Raw genomic sequence first — 21,610 nt, 5'->3', positions numbered from 1 at the left:
GGCCGCCCAGGCTCTAATTGGCTCGTCCAAGCAATATTAATCTCGCGCCCTCTCCGCATCTGCGCCGCTCCCACGTCCGCCGGCGCCGTCGCCAGCCAGCTCCGCCGCCCTAGGCACGCTCTGAGGACTGCTCACCCGCAGGCCTCTCCGGAGGCGATGATCGCACCCGCTCTGCGCGCGAGTCCGCTGCTTGCCGCGCGCTCAGGAGGCGGTTCCAAGATCGCCCAGCCCGGTAGCAGGGCCAAGACTCCGCCGGCTGCGTGTGCTGTGGAAATTGCTGTGCTTGGCGATAGGGGACCCGCTCGTGTCGATGTGCCGAGAAAATCGCCCAGAGGAACCGCTCCAGAGGAAGCCGCTGCCACTGCCGCCGCGGGCTGGCCGGCCTTATGAGCGCTGCTATGGCGCCGCGGGGCACGCATCGCCGGTGCGACACGCATCTCGCAGCGTCCCGTTCGGGCAGGCGAGGATCGGTTGCCGGGCGCGCTGCTTTGGGAGAGGGGCGGTGGAGGAATTGGGAGGTCGAGCTGCAGGCGGCGCCTCGTTCCCTGTGGCGATCCGCAGCACGCACGCCCCAGTCTGGGGACCCGAGGTGGCCCGCCCACGGCCTGTCCCTGACACATCCCAGCGCTGGCTTCTTTCGGCGACTCGCGCAGCCCAGTCAGCCCAGTCAGCATCTTAATTCGGGTGGCTGCTCGGGTACCTGGCGCTAGCGCAATCGATAGCTGCGTGTCATGCAAGGCATTCCACCACCACGGCCGGTGACACCCTGCCCAATTGCGTAGCCGCAATCCGGGCCCCCAAGTCGCCACGGCAATCAGAGTCAACTCATTTTTGCGCCGTGGATGAGGTCACGGCTCGCGTGGCCGCAGGGTTGCCGCCGGAATGCGCCTCGGCCAGCTGGCCTCTCGTCCTCTCGTCCGCTCGTCGTTGCACGGCCGCTGCAGGTACGAATCGGGCCTCACCTACAGCGTGCGTTTCGTGACAGGCGCCACCGAGGCAGAGGTTCCTGCAGATCGGCGCGCCACCATCGCCTGCGGGGAGCGACGTCAATAGCCCGTCCTCGAAGGCCGCTGCTGCTCATGCGTGTTGCCATGGCACCACACGCGGGTGATGCGCTGTCCCGTATTCACGCAAATCTCCCGCCATGCGCCGCCGTGCGACGCATATAAGCGCCTCGTACTGCTCCACGCTGTTTCCGACGCCGGTCCCAGCGGCTGGTAGGGCAGCCCGCCTGCGCCTGCTGCTGCAGGTACACGTCGCGCAACGTGCTGCCGGCCTCGAGATACGAGCGCTTTCGTCCGCCTGCAGATCGCAAACCTTCCTCCTGCATCCTTCCACAAACCGTTTGCTGACGCTGAGCAACATCGAGAAGATAAGGCACACCACAGCCGGCGCCCGCAAGCCCCCGTACTTCAACCTTCACCACTCGTTAGCCCTCGTGACTATGCTACCGTTCCATCGCGTCAGCCCGCCAAACCTCGGTCCGTGCTAGCTTCTGAGACGCGTCGCCACGGCTTTCTGGATCCATCTCCGCCCTTCGCACGTCCTCGAGCTTCTCAACAAACACCTGCCGGCCCTTCCGTAGGGCCAAGCACGAGGAATGATGCGAGCCACGTATGCGAACCTTCTACCGACCGTCTGGCGCGTACAAGACCTCTTCTCCGCTCCATGCTCGACGCCCACCCGGACCATCCGCGAAACAGCAGCGCGGTAGGAAGCGGCGCTTTCTGTCCCATGGCTCTGCCGTGCTCACATCGAGTGAAAACCGTCGTCTGATTTGAGCTGCCAGACAAGCCATGCAAGGGAGCACATGCTGGGATTGACGACAACGTGGCCGTCGAAGGAAGGTTCCCGATACTGTCAACGTCTGATACAGCAGAATTGCCGTCTACGTGGTCGAGCATCGTTGCGCAGATGCGTGATTTCCCGCTTTTCGACCATGGGACGAATCTTCCATGGCGGATCTGGTGGCTGCAACTTAGCCTTCGGCGGTGAGCAGGCAAGAGCATTAGGATCACAAAGCGAAGCGAGATTTGGTGCAACAACAAAATTCCTACTCCGGCCGACCCGTCACACTTGAGACGTTGTGCTGTGCGTCAAGGCTTCTGCCACTGACGTGCACGTTACCGCAGTTTCCTCGACTGCCCCGCACCTTGCTCACAAGGCAGAGTATGGGCAGCGCCAGGCGACAATCGGCGCATCCGAGCCGGTCCAATTTGGTACACCTGTGCTGAAGTCGGCATGCCGCCGAGCATCGCCATATGCTCGGCGCTCCCCATTCAGAGTGCGTGGAAAAGTTTGGTCGACTGCACGCGCCATGCTGAGGCCCTCTGGAGGATCATTTGCCATGGCAATTAGCGGATCGCTCGATGCTCATGCGACGATAAGGGAAGCTCTGATATCCTGCGAGCCCGGAGCTGCGCATAGAGCGATGAACAAACGTATGTCCTAACTCGGCAAGTACTATTACCAGGCCGCGCCCCTATTTGCCGTCCCAAGCTCTTGATCACTCTTGGCAGCCAAGTCTAGTTGTCGTAGGCCCTGTCTAGCCGCCGGCTTGAACACTGCTCATTACCGATGCACCGCATGAGGCCTGTGATATGCCGGGATCCGGACCGAAAGGGCTCTATTTTTGCCCGATGGGGTGCGCTCGAGCGACGAGTGCCGAGCATCATCGGCCGGCTTTATTGATTGCTTGTCGATGGCAATCACCGACAGATCAGTTGCCTGTGGGGTTCTGTGTGCGCCGCCGTGGTCCGTCTCCGCGACGAGATGCCGTGTGTACCGGGTACGTTGTGCGGCGGCGGGAAGACAAGAAGTCTGTCAGGGGCTCTGCGGCTGCTTGTGGATTAGCTCGCGCTTCGCCTTACGAGCGAGTGGGGGTGCAGGGTGATTGCTGCTTGGCGGACGCAATGTCATCGCCCGGCGAAGAGAGTCAAGGGCATTAGCAATGTCCACGCGGTATCAACTTGGTCTTTCCGCTGCGCAAAAGAGACGATGTGGTGATAAGTCAACTTGCTCATGAGTCAGATGCTCGGTAAAGGTTGTGGAGATCCGATCAGATTGGACGCGACGATTACTGCCCTGCTTCTCCGCCTTTTGACTGCATGCGGGGTTTACTTTTGAGCCCCGGTTGGCCCGCCGATGACGGCACCGCTGGCTTTTTGAACGAACACGCTGGAACTCCATGGCCGCAGAGCGTTGGAAAGCCGCCTCATTGGGTCTCATGCTTTGCACCAATTCCGTCCAGACCTCCCAACGGCTGCATCAGCTCATCTGACCTACCTTTATTGTTCTATCCCCGGGCCCTTGTCCGTATAACTTTGCCTTATAACCCAGTCAAGAAGCCGAGTTGATCGTACACTGGCAGTATAAGCTTCTTGGCCACAACCGAATCTTCGAAAGGTTAAAAGAACGGGCTCCAGATGCCCTCAAAATGCTCTTCTCAAAACCATGCATCCGTCTCTTAGCCACCGTATTTCTGCTTTCCATCTCAGACCACGCATCAGCCCAGTCCCTCGGCTTCGACAGTCGTGAAGCCACAATAGCCAGCGTCCACCACGCTCTATTCACCGGCCTATCATCCTGCCGCGAGGTAGTCTCCTCCTTCCTCACCCGCATCGAGACGCACAACCCGCGAATCAACGCCATCATCGCCCTCAACCCCTCCGCCCTGGCCACCGCAGACGCGCTAGACCACGCCCTCTCCCTCGGCAACACCAGCACCGGCCCGCTCTTCTGCGTCCCCATCCTCCTCAAAGACAACTTCGACCTCGCCGGCCTCCCCACGACGGGCGGCAACCTCGCCCTCTCGTCCCTCCACCCGTCGACGTCCGCCCCCACGGTCGCCGCGCTGCAGCGCGCCGGCGCCGTCGTGCTCGGCAAAGCCAACCTGCACGAGCTGGCGCTCGAGGGGCTCACGGCCAGCTCGCTGGGCGGGCAGACGCTCAACCCGTACGACGCGGCGCGCACGCCGGGCGGGTCGTCGGGCGGCAGCGGCGCGGCGGTCGCGGCGTCGTTTGCCGTCCTCGCGACGGGCACCGACACGGTCAACTCGCTGCGCAGCCCCGCGTCGGCGAACAACCTGTTCAGCGTGCGGCCGACCAGGGGGTTGCTGAGCCGCGGCGGGGTGGTGCCTATCTCGTACACGCAGGATGCGGTGGGCGTGATGGCGCGGAGCCTGGAGGACGTGGCGGTTGCGTTGACGGCGATGGCCGGGGTGGGGTATGATGAGGCGGATAACGCGACGGCGTTGATTCCGGAGGCGAGCGTGGGCGTTGATTATGCGGCGGAGCTGGCGGGGGCGTCGTCAAGTCTGGAGGGCGTGAGGTTGGGGCTTCTGGAGCCGTTTTTCAACCGCTCCGCGGGCCCGGAGACGGACCCCGTCAATGAGGCTATGGACACCGTCGTCGGGGAGCTGGCGGCTGCGGGCGCGACCATCGTCCGCATCAATGACACGGAGCTGTTCAACGCGACGGGCATGGCCGCGACGCTGGACACCCAGCGCTTCGAGTACCGCGAGTCCCTGGAAGCGTACCTGCAAAACTCCGACCACACTTCCTCTTCCCCCGCCTCCCCCTTCCCCCGTACCCTAGCCTCCCTCTACGCCACGAACAACACATCGGGCTCGGGCACGGGGAACGGCTCCTTCCTCGTCATCCCCGCGCAGTACGAATACGTCACCACCGCCCTTCGCTCCAGCACCGCCAACGCCACCTACTCCGCCGTCCAATCCGGCATACGCAACCTCACCCTCGCCCTCGCGGCGACCATGTCCGCGCACCGCGTCTCCGCCCTGCTCTACCCGGAGCAGCGCAACCTCGTCGTGCCGGTGGGCGCACCCAGCCAGAGCGGCCGGAACGGGATACTCGCTGCGCTGACGGGAAGTCCGGTGGTTTGCGTGCCGATTGGCTTCAGCGGTGGCGGTGGTGGCGAAGGGAGTGGTGATGAGGACGCGTCGCTGGGCGTGCCGATTGGGATGGAGGTGTTGGGCCGGCCGTGGGATGAGAGGACGTTGTTCGGGGTGGCGAAGGGGGTGAGGGAGGCGGTGGGGCCGAGGGCGAGGCGGAGGACGCCGGGGTGGGCGACGGGTTTTGTGGAGGGGAAGGTTTATGAGAGTGTGCCGGTGATGAGGCCGGATAGGGGGAATGTGCCGGACGCGTATCCGTTGGGAGTATTGTGATAGGTCTGTGAGCGAGGATGGCGGTGGGTGTGTAAATGGTTGGGGGATCGTGTGATGGGCCGATGGAGGGTGGTGATGGGACTGCAGTGGTGTGTGGATGTAAGTATGATCTTATGATCTTATGATAATGGAATGTGTGTTGTTGGCCAGCGTCTGTTGGGCTTCATAGAGCATTCATCCGTTGCTCGACGTGACTGATCGCATATGAAAGGTATTCGAAAGCGGAGAATTCACCTCTTGAGGCTCACGCCCATCAATCGAATATCAAAAAGACAAATTCAAGGGATAACGTGGCGATAATTGCTACTGGCACTCCGATTCATGACAGCAATATTTGCTTCTACTGGACCCATAACAGCTATTTAGACTTACTTCAACCAACTATATATCTATTCTTGACAGGATATCGGACTGTGACTTCTTGTTGGTTCAAAGTTCTTGTGGATACAAGCATGATGGCTATCACGGTAAGGCGATTGCGAACATTGTCTTGATAGCTGATGCGGCGAGGTACGCGTAGCAGTGTAGTCAAGTGCGATGAGCATATAACTTGTATGTAATATTCCGGGCGAATGTAGACACTAAGAGCATCGCAGCATTGGCGGTGGGAATGGCCTCAATGTATCGGAGGTTGACAATCAGCAAGGGAGTGTATCATTAGTACGATGCACGGAAACTGTGAGGGAGAAGTAATCGAAAGAACAAGTATGTATTCAAAAGGTGTGGGGAAAACGCTGAGGACCGCAACAATACACGCACCATCTAGACACTTACCCTACCACATCGGAACATTGCTGTCTTTCCCGAGCAATCACTGCAAGACTGCTGATTCTGACGTTACTAATTTTCTTTTGGGGCCGCGGAGATGTTCCGCGCTTTTCTGATGATCTCAGTTGCGTTCAAGGTCGCAGGTAGACGGTGGTACAGTCACAGTCTGGTGCCATCTGGAGGCTCTCCACAGCACTTATCCGGCAATGATTCGCTGAAACCAGGAATTTCTCCACAACTGCGAAGTAATCGGGTGTACCCGAGGAGGGGTGGATCTACCGGAAGCGCGCAGGGTGGCCTCCGCGACATGCTGATCTGAAACCCTTGGACGATCGCATGGTGCACGACCCCAAGGAGGTAAGACAGAGTCCGCCGCACCTATTTTGGCATCCGTGTGTTGTTCATTTTCCCAAGTCATAGCGCGGCGGTTCAGCTTTGACCAGAGGTACGCGCTGAAAGACTGTGCCGCGTGTAGGGACGGTGGCGGTGCCGATTCGCCTCCCTGGACAAACCAAGGCGAAGACATTTCGCCATCAACTGTTCGATATATTGGCCCCTGATGACGAGAGTCAATCCAGATGTGCCCAAAGGGGTCAGCAAGGCCTAAAAAAGCATTGCGCCAAGGCTGACCGATTGGACTCCAAAACAACACACGTATCGTCGTCGGCGCTGCGAGAGTTTCCGCTGAGCCCAGCGGCCCGGCGCGCCATGTTCATCGTCACTGCAGTATCATGACCCGAGAGTTCAGTTGCAGGAGTGCGCGCGTAGAAGCCAATCAGTCGCGTGCTATTTGCGTGCTGCTGTGGGAACTTGCACGCGCTCGAGCAGAAACAGAAGGGTGTCTCAGACTCTTTAATTCCTTTATTTCTAAAAATGAGCGGGCGATGAGCGCCTGGCGGCCAGACTGACGATGCGCGGAGATTTGCAGCTCGATGCTGTGCGGCGGCATGGTCCAGCCAGGGCGGAGGCGGATCAGGGTGTCCCATGTGTGTACATGAGCTGAGATCGGCACGGGCAGCGGCACGGGCAGCGGCAGCGGCAACGGAACGCGCGGAAGGTCGCTTGGCTGCGGAGGCGGTGTTGAGGTGGCGTTGGGTGATGTTTGCGTGGACAGGACGGGCGCCAGGGTTTGCGGCGGTTGTGGGCGGGGGCGAGTGGCTGCGAGTGGCTGCGAGTTGGCTGCCATTGGCCGTGCCCTGGCCACACCCCTGGCGCTGCCGCTCTTGGCCTCTGGTCCAGCCACGCCGACGCCGCTGACAGCGCTGAAACCCGCGCTCAGTCCATCTCTGCGTCGTGCGCCCAGCGTCACTCCAGGGCCGGACAGGCGCATGCTGCCAAACCGCACCGGCACAATGCCTTGATTTCTAACCAAGCCAGGCTACGGCCGGAGAGCGCGTGGTCCATGTAGTCGCCCCGCCCCTCCCGGTTCGTCTCCCGGAATCGTCCCCTTCCGCGCCATCGTGCCCATCTCTACTGCTTTTTGCCCGAGCTAGCCCTGCCCGATAAGCTTCTAAGCCTCGCCCGACACGAACACCAGCAGCGCCCTACCGCTGCCATATTCACGCTCAACTTAATATTGCCAGCCCGCGACTCCCAAACGCACATCGTTCACGCGCCACCAAACACCACACCTCCACCACCAGCCATGGCCGCCACAACAGAGCCGGTTCCCGAGCAGCAGCAACCTGTCTCTACGGAGAAGAAGCCCGAGCCTCAAGCACAAGCTCCTGCGCCAGCACCGGCAACAGACATCACCAGTGAGAAGGATGCGTCGCTAGCAAAGGAACCAGAAGCCATGGCAGCAGCATGCGACTACGACCCCTCGGCCGACTTCAAGGGCGATGTGCAGGTCTCGCAAGAGCTTCCTACAGAGGCCGACATCAAGAAGTGCGAGGACATGCTCGTCCTGGGCGCCGACGGCGAGTCGCGACCATTCAAAAGCCTGTACTCGGGCGAAGGCGTAGCCGAAAGACAGCTGATCATCTTTGTGCGACACTTCTTCTGCGGAGTACGGCCCACGAACCCTTTTGCGCTCTCTATCCCCACGGTGCTGACAAGTCGTCCCACAGAACTGCCAGGAGTACCTGCGCACGCTTTCCGCCAGCGTCACCCCTGACGCGCTGCTCGCGCTGCCCACGCCCACCTTCATCACCGTCGTCGGTTGCGGGCGCCCCGAGTTGATCTCAATGTACGCGCAGACGACCAATTGCCCGTTCCCCATCTTCGCCGACCCGACCGCCAAGCTGTACGACTATTTCGGCATGATGCGCACGCTGTCGCTGGGACCCAAGCGTCCGGACTATATGAAGGCCAGCATGGTGTCGACGACGATGCAGAGCATGTACCAGTGCATCAAGAGCGGGAAGGGCATCGTTCAGGGTGGCGACCTCAGGCAGGTCGGCGGCGAAATGCTGTTCGAGAATGGCAAGGTAACGTGGGTGCATCGGATGAAGAATACGCGCGATCACGCCGAGGTCGATGAGTTGAGGAGCATCCTCGGGCTGACCGGAGAGGACGAGAGAAGGAGAGAGCGCCACGATGGGTTCAAGGCCATGGCAAGGAGCATGAGCTGGAGTCGCAGACACGGGCGGAGTAGCGAGGGCGGCGGCAAGGACCGAAGCAGGTCGCGGGAACCTAAAGTAGTGGAGGTGGATGAGAAGGCGGGCGAGATGAAGGAGAAGGAGCAGAGGAAGAGCAAGAGGAGATCTCTGTTCGCAAGAGCGGAGCCTGCGAAAGCGGATACAGACTTGAAGGCCGAGATGGAGAAGACTTCATAAGCGTGCTAGGAATTTATCGGGGACAGGTAGCATTGCAGCGGCGTTTACGGAGCCAAGGGAACAAAGTCCGTATAGGTACTTAGCGATGATTTCTCGGAATCCAAGGCTTGCTAGTTTTAGAGGAATGCCGGCATATGGACGCGGGGTCAACGCGCGTGAAAGTCTTCCTCAAACCTTAACCGGAGATGCCTTCTAGGCCTGCACAGGCAGATGGCGGGCATGACTCGGCGTGCCTGTTACCGCGAGGCGGCGGGTAGAGCAGCAGAGCCTCAGCCGACAGGCAGAGGGCGGCGGCGGCGGGCAGATGGCAGATAGCAGCCTCGAAGGGACAATTGCAGTAATTGAGTCCATTGCGGCAAGCAGACCCACCGTGCCACTGGCAGTTGGGGCACCCGATGCGGCAAAAAGTCCCGACGGGCAGGCGGGCTAAGCTGCGCTGGACCCCGCCTACCTACCCCGCCGCTGCGTGCAGGCTCGTCATCGCTAGCGAATTCGTCAGAAAGCGCGCCGAGAGCCACGCCCCGGCGCGCAAGGATGGCGCCGGCTGATGAGGGGAAGCTTTGGAAGTTATCGGAGTTGGATGGGCAGCCGGTCCATGGCTGCACGCTCATTGGGTTCGTGAGGCTTGCTGCCGGCAACAGGCGCCCTCTCGCTGTCCCCCACATGGCTCGCGCTCTCGGACGAGGGCACATAAAATAGATCCGCCTCTCCCGCCGTCGGCTGCCTTGACCTCATCTTCTTCTCCCTCCCTCGTCTTCCCAAAGATACCCCGCAGCTCACGACCAACCACCACCGCTAGCCGCCATGTCTGCCGACACTGTTGGAAAGGTGCGCCGCTGCCGCCCGAACCTTGCTGTACCTGACTTGCCAGCTAACACACGCCGTGCAGACCATCACCTGCAAGGTGCGCAACAAGAGACTCCGGTGCCAATGACGCAATCGACCCGTTAACACATGGTGCAGGCCGCCGTTGCCTGGGAGGCCGGCAAGGAGCTCAGCGTCGAGGACGTCGAGGTTCTCCCGCCCAGGGCCCACGAGGTCCGCATCCAGGTCTACTACACCGGCGTCTGCCACACGGGTGAGCACCAAGGAAGCTTCGGGAAGATGTGGAATGCCGTTGCTGAGAAAACCCCCTCCAGATGCCTACACGCTCTCCGGCAAGGACCCCGAGGGTGCTTTCCCCATCGTCCTGGGACACGAGGGCGCCGGTATCGTCGAGTCGATTGGCGAGGGCGTTACCTCCGTAAAGCCCGGCGACCACGTTGTTGCACTTTAGTAAGTCGCAGAAATTTTCCTCGCTGCTTGCGAAGAGTGGGCTGCCAGCTGCCAGCTGCCAGCTGGGAGCTTGGGCTCCCGGAGCTCTCCACTTTACGTAGCAGCTGGCCGATATCTCGGCCAATTCGGCTTGGCCAGGCTTGTCGTGTCCGCGTTCGGAAAAATTAATGCTGACGGCGGCCAAACCACAGCACCCCCGAATGCCGTGAGTGCAAGTTCTGTACCAGCGGCAAGACCAACCTCTGCGGCAAGATCCGTGCCACCCAGGGCAAGGGCGTCATGCCTGACGGCACCTCGCGCTTCAAGTGCAAGGGCAAGGACCTGCTCCACTTTATGGGCACCTCGACCTTCTCGCAGTACACGGTTGTCGCCGACATCTCGGTCGTGCGCATTGAGCAGGATGCTCCCATGGACCGCACCTGCCTTCTTGGCTGCGGTATCACCACCGGTTACGGCGCTGCCGTCATCACCGCCGGCAAGAACGGTGTCGAGAAGGGCTCCAACATTGCCGTCTTCGGTGCCGGCTGTGTTGGTCTCTCTGTCATCCAGGGCGCCGTGAAGAACGGTGCCGGCAAGATCATTGTCGTCGACGTCAACGACAGCAAGGAGGAGTGGGCCAAGAAGTTCGGTGCCACCGACTTTGTTAACCCTCTGAAGCTGCCCGAGGGCAAGAGCATCCAGGAGAAGCTGATTGACATGACTGATGGTGGATGTGACTACACCTTCGACTGCACTGGCAACGTCCACGTCATGAGGAGCGCTCTCGAGGCCTGCCACAAGGGTTGGGGCGAGAGCATCATCATTGGCGTCGCTGCCGCTGGCCAGGAGATCTCGACGAGGCGTAAGATTCCCAAGCCCTTGACTTTACAAGATACTGACACATCTTTCCAACAGCGTTCCAGCTCGTCACCGGTCGTGTGTGGAAGGGCTGCGCCTTTGGCGGTGTCAAGGGCCGTACCCAGCTTCCCGACCTTGTTCAGGACTACATCGACGGCAAGCTCAAGGTCGACGAGTTCATCACTCACCGCCAGCCTTTGACCGGAATCAACCAGGCTTTCTCCGACATGAAGGCGGGCGACTGCATCCGCTGCGTCGTCAACATGCGCGAGTAAACAAACAAACCATAAAAACAAAACAAAAAAAAAGTCAAAGCGTTTCTTGTCGGTTGGACTACCCCAGGTTGATGCGGTTAGAAGGAGTTCGTTCGAGCGGAGGGCATAGTGACGTGCTCATGATCTACGGTTACGATTTAATCAGGTCAGGCGATAACGGTCTGGTGGCAAGGTGTTACAAAAATGGCTTGTAGGTGTGTGTTGCCAACAGTCCGTAAATATGACATTTAACCGAGAGGAGTTCCATGCCAAACGTATCGTCATCTGCTGTGCTTGTGAGTCGGGCTCTTATGGGGAGTTGAAGCCTCCGTCCCGAGGAAGATGCTACCGCATCTCATGACATCTCATGACATATTCATATGGATGGGAGCTTCAACTCCCCATGGATAAAGTCGCCATGGGCTTGGAAGCCCTAGCATATAATTATATCGCGACATGGCCTGTCGGCTCTTTCAACACGGTCAGTCAGCTCAAGGAGACCAAGCAGGGAAAGGCTAACAAAGGTGTGCAGATACAAGGCTACTCCCTTATTTGGCAGCGTTACAGTTGTCGCTTCTTCCACACGTACTCCCGCGCTTGGCGGCAGGGAACCGACAAGAAACCAGTCTCGTTCCTTCGAGTCCGGAAAGCAGCATCCCATGACCTCTTCACCTCCGAACCCTTTTCCCACTTGGCACCAACACCCTCCGCCCCTCCAAACAAGATCTTCCACACCTAAAGCCTCCCCCGCAAACCCAAGCCAACCCCACGAACACCACCATCGCAGTACCCGTCAACTACAAACCACTACCACCACCACCAACAGCAGCAGCAGCAGCAACCAAAACAACAACAGCAACAACAACAGTGAGTAGCAATGTCCACCCCACAACCCAACCCCGACGACCCCCCCACAACAACCACAACCACAGCCACAACAATAAACACCCCCACAACCCCATTAACCCCAACCACCTCGACCTCGACCTCAACCCCGACCTCAACCACCTACACCCACCCCTCCATCCGCCTCGCCCCCATCCCCGGCCGCGGCCTCGGCACCCTCGCCACGCGCCCCATCCCGCGCGGCACGCGCCTCGTCGCCGACCGCCCGCTCCTCGCCGCCACCAACACGCAGATGCTCAACGCCGAGCTCTTCGCGCACGGGCTGACCGCCGCGCACGCGACGCTCTCGGCCGACGGCCGGCGGCAGATAGCCGAGCTGGCGGCGCGCGAGGACGTGGTGGGGGATTGGATGGAGTTTTGGCGGCTGGAGGAGGTGGTGGATCGGGTGGCGGGGGCGGGGGCGGGGGAGGGGGCGTGGGCGGGCGCGTGGGGTGGGGTGGGTGGTGGTGTGGGAAGTCGTGAGGATGAGGGGACGGAGACGGCGGCGACGACGTCGGTCGAGGAGAAGGCGCATCTGATGGCGGCTTGGAGTGCGAATTGCTTCGGGGTGGGGGAGGGGGAGAGCGCGGGCGGGTGGGCGGGCGTGATTGCGGCGCGGGCGGCGCGGTTCAACCATTCGTGCGTGCCGAATGCGGGGTTTGCGTGGAACGACGCGCTGGGGGCGATTACGGTGCATGCGATCAGGGAGGTGGAGGAGGGGGAGGAGCTGACGGTCGCGTATGGCGATTCGACCAGGCGGGGGGCGAAGAGGCGGGAGGCGTTGAAGAGGGTGTACGGGTTCGACTGCGATTGCGTGGCGTGCGCGGGGGATGAGGAGGAGCTGGATGGGATGAGGCGGAGGATCAAGGCGTTGAAGACGGAGTTGGCGAGGCGGGCTGATGGGGAGCAAGAGATATCTTCGGAGTTGGTGGAGGAGGGCGTGAGGCTGCATGAGCGGGCCGGACTGGTCGGATCGCCTCTGGTGAACTTGTGAGTGGTTTGCCTTCTTACTTTGTTTCTTCTTTTTTTTTTTTGCCTCTCCTCCCCGAAGCGGTTCTTGTGCTGATGATGGGCAGCTACCAATGCGCATTTGCCGCAACTGCGGACCGCCGATATCTAGAAGAGGAGCTGCGTCACTGCATCTACTGGCAGGGCGATGACCACCCACACGTCAAAGAGCTCATGGAAAGGCTGGCGAGTGTTTGAACCTCTCACAGCCACGTGCTGCTCTCAGCAAACATCCTCGTCTTCCACCGCCTTCTCTAAACCTTTCAATTACGACGATAGCTATCCACATCGATAAGCTTGGCCGCACATTACAATCTCATGAGCTGGCTTTTGATAGGATCCGTGGCCTATATCGTTCTCGCATCGGTGGGCACGAACTCGAAGACTCCTCTGGTTCACTTACCATTAATCCAACACTGAGAGGAAACACAAACGTCAACCTGCTCCACACCTGCAAAAGCCATCACGCTCATATCCATTCCCGTCGAGAACAGCCTCAGAATTGCACAGAAGACGTTCATCCCAGCTCTTCCGAGAATCAATGCACCCTCAGCTTTCCGCCATCGACGACGCTTCTCCGCTCCTCTCACGTTATCGTGTGCGTTCAGACTGCATCCAACCACTTCGGTATCCTCGCCTGCGTCCGCGGGCATGTCCTTCGGTGCCATCAGACCACTTAAAGCATTTCGACTCTGATGTCACTGCAGCGGCAAAATATCGGTTGCCTCGAGCTGTACCCGTGAACGTCCTAGCGCCGGCATTGTTGGCTTATCTGACGGTTTGCAGCTATTACAGCGAAAATGGTGACATCGCGGGAAGCGTGAGGACCATAAGAGTAGCGGACATGGAGAAAATGGAGTGGGTCGGCGCAGTAGAAGACGAAATATAGTATGGACGAGGTGGCGTTGGTGAGGATGATCGTTTGCTGCCGCAGAGCGGATGGTTTCGGTTTGGGGGTTTAGTCCCTTCTGATTAGTCCAAGCTATTGGCACTCGCTCTGCGCCAAATATTGTGATCAGTTTTCACCTGCAGCCAGAATATGGAGATCCTGGTACAGCAAGTGATTTGAGCCCCGCTCAACAGTTTTAAAACGCCTGGTTGCATAGAGGGAAGCCGTTTCGCAAGCGTTTTGTGCACAGCCTTCACCCGGTAAGTGGAAGCCATCTCGCATGACTGTGTTTTCCTGGGACATCTGAACCCAATGTTCTGGATACAATCGTTGGTACAGGGATTGCAAAAGATTTGAGCCTACCTCATAGAGATATTGTACCCTACTAACGCAGATATTGAAACGGCACTTTCCCGCGAACAAGCAGATTTGTAATGGACATCACCGTGCCCACGCCAAAACTGAAGAGATCCCACCAGTTTATTCACACACACACACACACACACACACACACACGTCTGAACTCGTTACGAGCTCACCTGACGAGACTGCTTTCAGCCACCGCAACTGCGGCCATCAACCTACCCACCCGCGCCTCTCAGATCCAGAGACGCCACCAGCAGTGAGCACCGCCAGCCGACAAGCATGCCCTTGCTGCGCGGCTTCGCTGGGGATCCGTTGTGTGGGTAGTTGAAGCAAGTGTTCCAAAGATGTATGTGTAAATGACCTTTCTTATCCGGATTCAGATGCGAGTATCGAAACCACACAAAAGCATGCAGATATAGAACTCCGCTACCTACGTAACATAGATCTGCCGTCAGGTCCAATCCTTGCTCAACTCCCTTCCATAGCAGAAATCAACCAAACGACTCCAGCCAACGAATACAAGTAAACACTTCCCACAACCGCACAATCCGCCATACATGACGAGCATAGCATGCCCCAAGGCAAAAAAAAAAAAAAAGACAACAACAACAACAACAATCATATCAAGCTGCAGCTCACTCGAGCGCGCTCATTCGTGACAATCGATTTGATATCAAGACAAGGGCAGACGGGCTAGTTACTGTAGCGACCGTTCTCGAACACCATTCCCCCAATAACCCCAAGCTACGACAAGCAGCTGAAGGAAGAAAGACGCAACCGACAAGCACCACGCTCTCGAACTCCTTATCTTCACTCTCTACCTCGCTCTTACTCGTACGAAAAAAAAATGGATGTGTTTCCCTGAAGCCCAGGGTCCGGGGGGGGGGGGTACTAGTAACAGAAGAACGGGAACGCGACAAAGAGGACAAGAGGCAAGCAATAGAAGCAACAAAAAAAAAAGGACACGAACGCTCGCTAGCTAAGTTTTTCCTCCCCGCTTCGCAGAAAATAAAATATCAAGAATCGTTTGGCAAGAAAACGACACGACGAGGCGAAGAAGATAAACAAGAGAAAAGGATTGTCCTCATCCCAGCCAACTCTTTCTCATCCCCTCTCTCTCATCACCAACTTTCCCACCACCCCATACCTGATCACAACTCGTAGGGACCCACAAACCACGACCGTTAATCCCCCCCTCCCCCCAAACCAAGACCGACACACCTCAGAAGGAAACCAAAAAAATGAAAATGCCTCACCACCCGTTCCTCTCGTCCGACCGACCGACCGACCGACCCGACCCGAACTGACCTTACCTACTACAAAGACTTAACTTACTTCAATCATCTACAATCGCGCTTTCCTCCTCCTCCCCATCCCCACCCCCCCTCCCGCCATCATCCGCCTGCGCCTTGCTGCTCCGCCTCATCTCCGGCGGCACGTCCATGCCGGCATTGACCTGCGCCGCGATCTGCGCGTCGCGCCACTGCTCGAACTCGTCGGGGCGCTCGCGCGCGAGGGCGCGCAGCTCCTCGGCGTTTGCGCCGATCTTCTTGACCGTCTCCTCCCAGCCGTCGCGGACGACCATGTCGCGGAGCTCGCCGCCGCTGAGCTGCGAGAGCTGGTCGCGCAGCATGCGCAGGTGCGCCGGCTCGCGCGCCGTCTCGGCGTCCTCGCCCGTGGTGCCGTGCAGGCGGTCCTCGAGCTGCGGGCGCAGCAGCTCGCGCCGGACCGACTGCCCGAGCCGGTGGATGCGGCCCTCCTCGAGCGTCTGCGCGCGGCTGGCCAGCGAGACGTCCGAGTTGTGCCGCGAGCGCAGGCCCAGCGGGGGGAGGTCGTGGTCGTGGTCGTGGTCGTGCTCGGCCTCGTCGTCGGAGCCGCTGTCGCCGGCGGCCGTGAAGCCGGTGTTGTGGGCGGCGTAGGGGCCCTTCGATGGCGCTGAGGACGTGTCGGCGGTGTCGGTTTTGTTGCTGCCGTTGTTGTTGTCGTTGCTGGATGGGGGGTCGTGGTCCGAGGAGAGGGAGCCGATCGAGTTGGCGAGCGCGGCCGAGATTTCTGAGGCGGTGGGTGGGCGGTGGTGATGGACGCGGCAGTCCGGGTACTCGTCTTCGAAGCGCTGGATGATGCCCTGGAGGGTGTTGTCGAGGAACAGCAGCCGCTTGTAGGCCGTCTCGTCGCCGGCGCGCGCCTCCCTGGCCAGAGCCGGTTGAAGGCGTGCTCGGATCTTACGTGCGCTGTGCAGCAGATCCTTGGACATACTCTTCGCCTTGGCCGAACGCTGTTCGCGGTTGCCGAGTCTGCTCGAGCTGCGGGGAGTAGCGGCACCGCTTCCAGGTCGGCTTCCTGCCATGCTTTTCCGTCTGAGATTGTCGGACGCCTTCTCAAGCAGACAGTAGTTAAGCGCCTTGACCAAGCCAGTACCTCCAACGATGTAGTCCTCGTCCGGCGCGGCGGAGTCATCGTCAGTGCCATCGGAGTCTTCCCCATGTCCTACCAGATGAAGGAGTACTTCGGGAATCTCTACGTTTTCAGCACCGCTGGATGCGGCACCAGGAGCGCCAGGAGCGCTCTCGGCCAGTACAGCAGCCTCTTGAGCTGTGGCACGCTCCATGTTTGAAAGACAATAAGCGACGACTTGCTTCGCAAGAGCCTTGACAACTTCGCTTGAGTCCTGGCTGGGCACGTCGATATCGACGCATATTATCGAGTCCGAAACCCTGACGGCAACCATCAACGATGCATAGAGTGCGCAAGCCTCTTCCTGAGATGCCTCGTCCGATGCGGATGCCAGGGTAGAAAGCTCTGGATTCTCCAGGATGGTGAGATGAGCCAGCCGTGGACATTCCGGAAGGACTTCCGCCAGCCCGATAGCTTGAGCAGGCGTCATCGACACATCCTCCAAATGGATCCGTCTCAGAAAGTGAAGTTGGGGGAGGTACTTTCGTAGGGTAGCCAACGCGCTGGGCTCAGTTGCGAACAAATCGCGATTGTGTGACAGGTCCACGAACCGGAAGTTCTGCAGCGGCACCAGCTTCGGCAATAGTAGCCTTACCGAATCCGGACCCAGGTTGCAGTCTGCAAGGCTCAGTGCCCACAGCGGGCATCTGTCATGCAGACCTTCGCAAAGTTGTTCCATCCGGTTGCGCAAATCATTTCCGCCAAGGTCTAGTCCGTGGCATACGCCGGAACGGAGGTAGCGTACGACGTGCTCTATTCCTTCCGCATCGATGGAATTATTGGAGAGCCCAAGCCTTTGAATGCCGCTAACGATGACGCCGTCAATTATCTTGCGGATGTTCTGAGAATTCAGTGCGCAATCCGTCATGAGCAGCTCCTCCAGATGTGCGCCACCAAGCCGTTCTGACACGGACTTGTTCAGGATTTCCGCAATGTCATCGACGGGTACTTTGATCTGCTTCTTCTGCTCCGAGGGATGGGTCTTAGGAGGTGCGCGCGGCTGCGGGAAAGGGATGTGAGAGACGTCCAACGCCTTGAGTGATCGACACATGTAGATGAACAGACTTATATGCTTCCATCCTTCTCTTGTAATTTTCGGGTTGTTCTTTAGGCTCAGTTTCTCCACAACGCCCGTGCTTTCCTGGAAACTCCTGGTTGAGTCCGTTTTCATGGAAACGGACGAGCGTCCGTGATAATCCGGGGGTTTAGCGGCCAGAAGCCCTGCGAGAATGACGCGCAATCCCTCATCCGTGAGTTCCGAGTCTTCCAGGAGCAGCTTCTTTATCGGAACTACCGCAAGCCAGTCGCCAAGAGTATTCATATCCGCCAGCGTCAGCCGCGAGCCCGTAAGGTTCAGACAAGTGACGACACCGGGAGTCTCAATCGGACCTCTCGCTGCCTCCTGGAGTTGTTCGCTGATTCGCTTCAGAATCGGTGTTTCTCTCAACTGGCAGCATCTCCGATATATTCTCAACGGGTCCGTCGTCGGACGATCCTGAGGCTTCGACGGCTTGGTATCCGCTGATTGAGGGGTTGAGCTTCCCCCATCGTCATCCCGTGTAAGCTCCATTGGAACGGACCCGTTCTCTTCCGCCTTTCGACGCTTCTTTTCCTTCCTCTCCTTTCGCTCCGCCTCTGACCTTTTCTTCTTTTCCTTCTTTTTATTGCTAGACTCTCCCCTCTTTTCCTCGCCTTCCATTACTGTGCCCTCCGGATTGGGCGCCTCGTCGTTTCCCACCTCTTCGTTGCTGACCTGAACCACGCCATCCTTCTCTTTCTGGCATGCAACGGCGTCTGGATTTTTCAAAGCCTCACCCTCACCCCGCTCCTTCATCTTCTTGTCCTTGGTCGTCTGCCTCTTCCGCTCCGGAGATTCGCCGTTCTCCCTGTATCGTGGTGCACCGGCAATCTCCACGTCGACGCAAAAGGCAACCCTCCGAAGCTTCGAGCTGTCCAACTCCGGCACAAGACACCTCTCGCGATTTTGGTCGATGTTCATGACGCGTCGAGGGCACATGCCTCCGTTGCCCGTAACCTTGCTTGGCGGCGGCGCCTGCGATCCCGAAGAGAGCCGTCTTAGGGCATTCGACAAGAACGACACGCGCGACGTCTCGGGCGGTTGCGGCACGTACGGCTCCATATCCTCGCCATGCTGGTGCTGTTGCTGGCCATTGGTGGGAGGAGTGGGGGTGCCGAGACCCGGCGAGTACGGGTTGATAAGCGGTAGGCCACCGCCGCCGGCGCCGCCGGCACCACCACCACTACCGTTGGCCTGCGGCTTGCCATTCTGCACGTTGTTGCCGTTCGTTGCACTCGTGTGGTTTGCGGCCTGTTGCGACGAGGAGAACTTGGACGTTAGGCTCGTCACCCACGAGCCTCTCCTTGACGGGGACCGCGAATCAGGCGGGGTTGTGCCGGACTTGTCGGAATTGTTGCGGCCCAGCAGTGACGGGCGCTTTTGTATCGCCTTCGGCTGGCTTGTGGCATTGTTCGCCTCCAGCTGCGCCGGGACGACTGGCTGGCCCTCTTCTTGCTCCTTCACGTCGTGAACGCCATTCGTGGGCTCTTGCGGTTTGGGGGTCTCGGTGCTGTGCGAAGGCGCGGGCGGAGCGGCGGCGGGGACGGCTTGCGAGCCATGGGATGCTGAAAGCGTAGAGTCTCGCGCGGCGGCCGGAGCGGCGGGCGGATGCGCTCGTTGTTGGTTATCTTGAGGGTGTCAGCCAAAGCCGATTTGTGCCTTGCACGATAAACTTTTCGCCCGGCGGCGCTGCTTCTGCAATCGCCACGCTCACGGTCGCGAAGCACACACATGGCAGGGCCGAAGGACTGCGCTCACCTTTGTTTGAGTGGTGCAACCAGCTGACGTCTACTCCGTGGATTCCTTCCATGTCTCTGCTGGTTCGGCAGTGGTGAATCGAATTTTAATCGGTGTGCTTCGCAGGCTCAGCGCCAGGCGCGCCGCAGCGACAATTGTGTCAGGTTCGGGGACGGCGATCGCAAGATTCGAGGCGCACAGCGGAGGGGCGAACAGGGCGCGAGGGCGGAGGACAATATCAGAGCGGCCGGCGTAAGCAGGCCCACGGCGCGATCGAGTATGTTCCGTGCTATAAGGTGTGGCGCGCCATCGCGGTTCGCGCCAAAATCGACTACAGCGGGGGACGGGAGGCGGTGATGCTGGCTGAGCGACGCACTCGGGCGAACGTATGGGTATTCTGGTTCCTTAGGCGGAGGCGAGGCCCATGGCAATTAAGTGGATGTGCGACAGGATTGGTCCCGGGTTCGCCGTGCGTCATCGCTCTACGACCTACTAAGGGTCTTCGCTCACACGGCCCTCAGCTGACAATCTCGGCCGCCCTGTTACTCCCTAGAACAACTAAACAAAGTATGCAAAAACACGCGCTTCCAGTGCCTTCTCCGAAGCGACAGGCTTATATTCGCCAGGAGCGCGACGAACATGTCCTGTAACACAAGTACCCAGGCGCTTTATGCAGCGCCCGCGTGACATGCACCTTGGTCTTGGCATTCATTCGTGGGGAGTCTGGCCAGCGCGGCTGGCTTGCCCCTCACTAACGCCATCGCAAGCACCATGAATCGAGTCAAAATGCATTTCAAAGACGGGTATCTGATCTGTGTGTGGACGCATGATGTCTTGAATTCATGAAACTGCCGTCCACGCTCCCCTTAGGGACTGTATGCTGCACCGAGCGTAGTACCGACAAATCCCTATCCAGCTATACGCCGAACCCATGAACCCATAGCTTTTGATGGCCCCGCTTACAACTCCTCCTTGAGCTGAGCAATCTTGGCCTTGACGCGCTCCTCCTTCTCCGCCTTGGTGAGCTTCTGCTGCTTGTACTTGAGCGACTCCTGCTTGTACTCGTCCTTGGACTTCTTGGCCTTGGCCTCAGGGTCGGCCTTGAGGGGGTCGGCGCGGATTTGCTTGAAGGCCTCCTCGTAGAGCTCCTCAAGGGCGTCGGCCTCAACGTCCTCATCGATGTAGCCCGAGAACTGGGACTTGTACCTCTCCTCATCATCGTCGGCAAGAGTCTCCATGTACTCGGCAACGTGGCCGCCGTAGATGTACTTGCGGAGCGTCTCGGCATCGAGCTCCTTGGACTCGATATCGTAGCCGGGGAAGCGGTTCTCGGAGTGGGGAACGTAGAGACCGCCGTCGGAGGCACCCTTCATAGCACCGAAGACACGGTTACCGGTGGAGGTGCGGACGAGACCGACATCAAGGAAGACCTTGAAAGGGCGGCGCTCCTCGCCGTCGTCGCCCTCGGCAGCCTCGGTGAGGGCGTACTCTCCATCGGGCTCCTCAACACCCTTGAAGGTCTCGTCGAGGTTGAGCTTCTTCAGGGCGCGGCGAGCGACAAGAAGGCCAGTGGCGTAGGCAGCGGACCAGTTGGTCAGACCGTGGGTGATGCCATAGCGCTTAAGCTCGTGAGAGTAGGCAGCGACGAGAACCTTGTCGCCGGTGAGCTCCGAGGAGATGATCTGGCAGATGATGTCGCGGTTCGTGAAGCGAACGACCAGGCGGTACTTGGGAGTGTTGTACTTGTTCTTGGCCTGGGCGATGAGCTTCTTGCGAGCATAGTAGTCGGTCTTGCCGGACCTCCTACGCTTGTACTTCACCTGGTAGCGGCTGCCGTGTCCGTCAGCTAGGTGCGCGCGCGGGTAGTAGTTGACGGGTAACCTACGAGAAGTACGCGTTGTTCTTGACGAGCTTGGTGAAAGGCATCTTGACAGTCGCTCACACTGCAAACAAAACCCGAGTCAGCAATTGACGCTTCAGAACCCCTTCCGAAGCAACTTGCGAGACTCTGTTCCGACTGCCTTGATCGAGCGGGGCCGTTGGTGCGATGCAGCGGCGGGCCGCGCAAAACGCCTCAGTCATCGCTGAGGCACGCTCGTT

The 21,610-nt window shown here is 59.3% G+C and overlaps 6 protein-coding genes across 6 annotated transcripts; 4 read left to right on the top strand and 2 right to left on the bottom strand.

Moving 5' to 3' along the window:
- Positions 1–3,436: 3,436 nt before the first annotated feature.
- Positions 3,437–5,182, top strand: BKCO1_3200024 (amidase signature enzyme; the record flags this gene model as incomplete). Its single annotated transcript, XM_020274412.1, has 1 exon — positions 3,437–5,182. One exon carries the CDS (start codon positions 3,437–3,439, stop codon positions 5,180–5,182), a length of 1,746 nt encoding a protein of 581 aa, XP_020129534.1.
- A 2,413-nt stretch (positions 5,183–7,595) lies between these two features.
- Positions 7,596–8,727, top strand: BKCO1_3200023 (fmhp; the record flags this gene model as incomplete). Its single annotated transcript, XM_020274411.1, has 2 exons — positions 7,596–7,958; positions 8,020–8,727. The coding sequence occupies 2 exons, from the start codon at positions 7,596–7,598 to the stop codon at positions 8,725–8,727; spliced, it is 1,071 nt and encodes a 356-aa protein (XP_020129533.1).
- Positions 8,728–9,531: 804 nt separating this feature from the next.
- On the top strand, positions 9,532–11,114 carry BKCO1_3200022 (s-glutathione dehydrogenase; the record flags this gene model as incomplete). Its single annotated transcript, XM_020274410.1, has 6 exons — positions 9,532–9,555; positions 9,617–9,631; positions 9,691–9,805; positions 9,867–10,002; positions 10,194–10,843; positions 10,897–11,114. The coding sequence occupies 6 exons, from the start codon at positions 9,532–9,534 to the stop codon at positions 11,112–11,114; spliced, it is 1,158 nt and encodes a 385-aa protein (XP_020129532.1).
- Positions 11,115–11,970: 856 nt separating this feature from the next.
- On the top strand, positions 11,971–13,184 carry BKCO1_3200021 (set domain-containing protein 5; the record flags this gene model as incomplete). Its single annotated transcript, XM_020274409.1, has 2 exons — positions 11,971–12,968; positions 13,055–13,184. 2 exons carry the CDS (start codon positions 11,971–11,973, stop codon positions 13,182–13,184), a joined length of 1,128 nt encoding a protein of 375 aa, XP_020129531.1.
- A 2,393-nt stretch (positions 13,185–15,577) lies between these two features.
- Positions 15,578–19,506, bottom strand: BKCO1_3200020 (cell wall biogenesis protein mhp1; the record flags this gene model as incomplete). The annotated part of the gene is made up of 2 exons (XM_020274408.1): positions 15,578–19,401; positions 19,488–19,506. 2 exons carry the CDS (start codon positions 19,504–19,506, stop codon positions 15,578–15,580), a joined length of 3,843 nt encoding a protein of 1,280 aa, XP_020129530.1.
- A 963-nt stretch (positions 19,507–20,469) lies between these two features.
- BKCO1_3200019 (60s ribosomal protein l5) lies at positions 20,470–21,436 on the bottom strand (the record flags this gene model as incomplete). Its single annotated transcript, XM_020274406.1, has 2 exons — positions 20,470–21,340; positions 21,396–21,436. 2 exons carry the CDS (start codon positions 21,434–21,436, stop codon positions 20,470–20,472), a joined length of 912 nt encoding a protein of 303 aa, XP_020129484.1.
- Positions 21,437–21,610: the final 174 nt, after the last annotated feature.

Source organism: Diplodia corticola (genome assembly GCF_001883845.1).
Source record: "Diplodia corticola strain CBS 112549 chromosome Unknown scaffold32, whole genome shotgun sequence".
Classification (NCBI taxonomy): domain Eukaryota; kingdom Fungi; phylum Ascomycota; class Dothideomycetes; order Botryosphaeriales; family Botryosphaeriaceae; genus Diplodia; species Diplodia corticola.
Note: the sequence above shows the minus strand (reverse complement) of the source record. Positions and strands in the feature narration are given on the sequence as shown.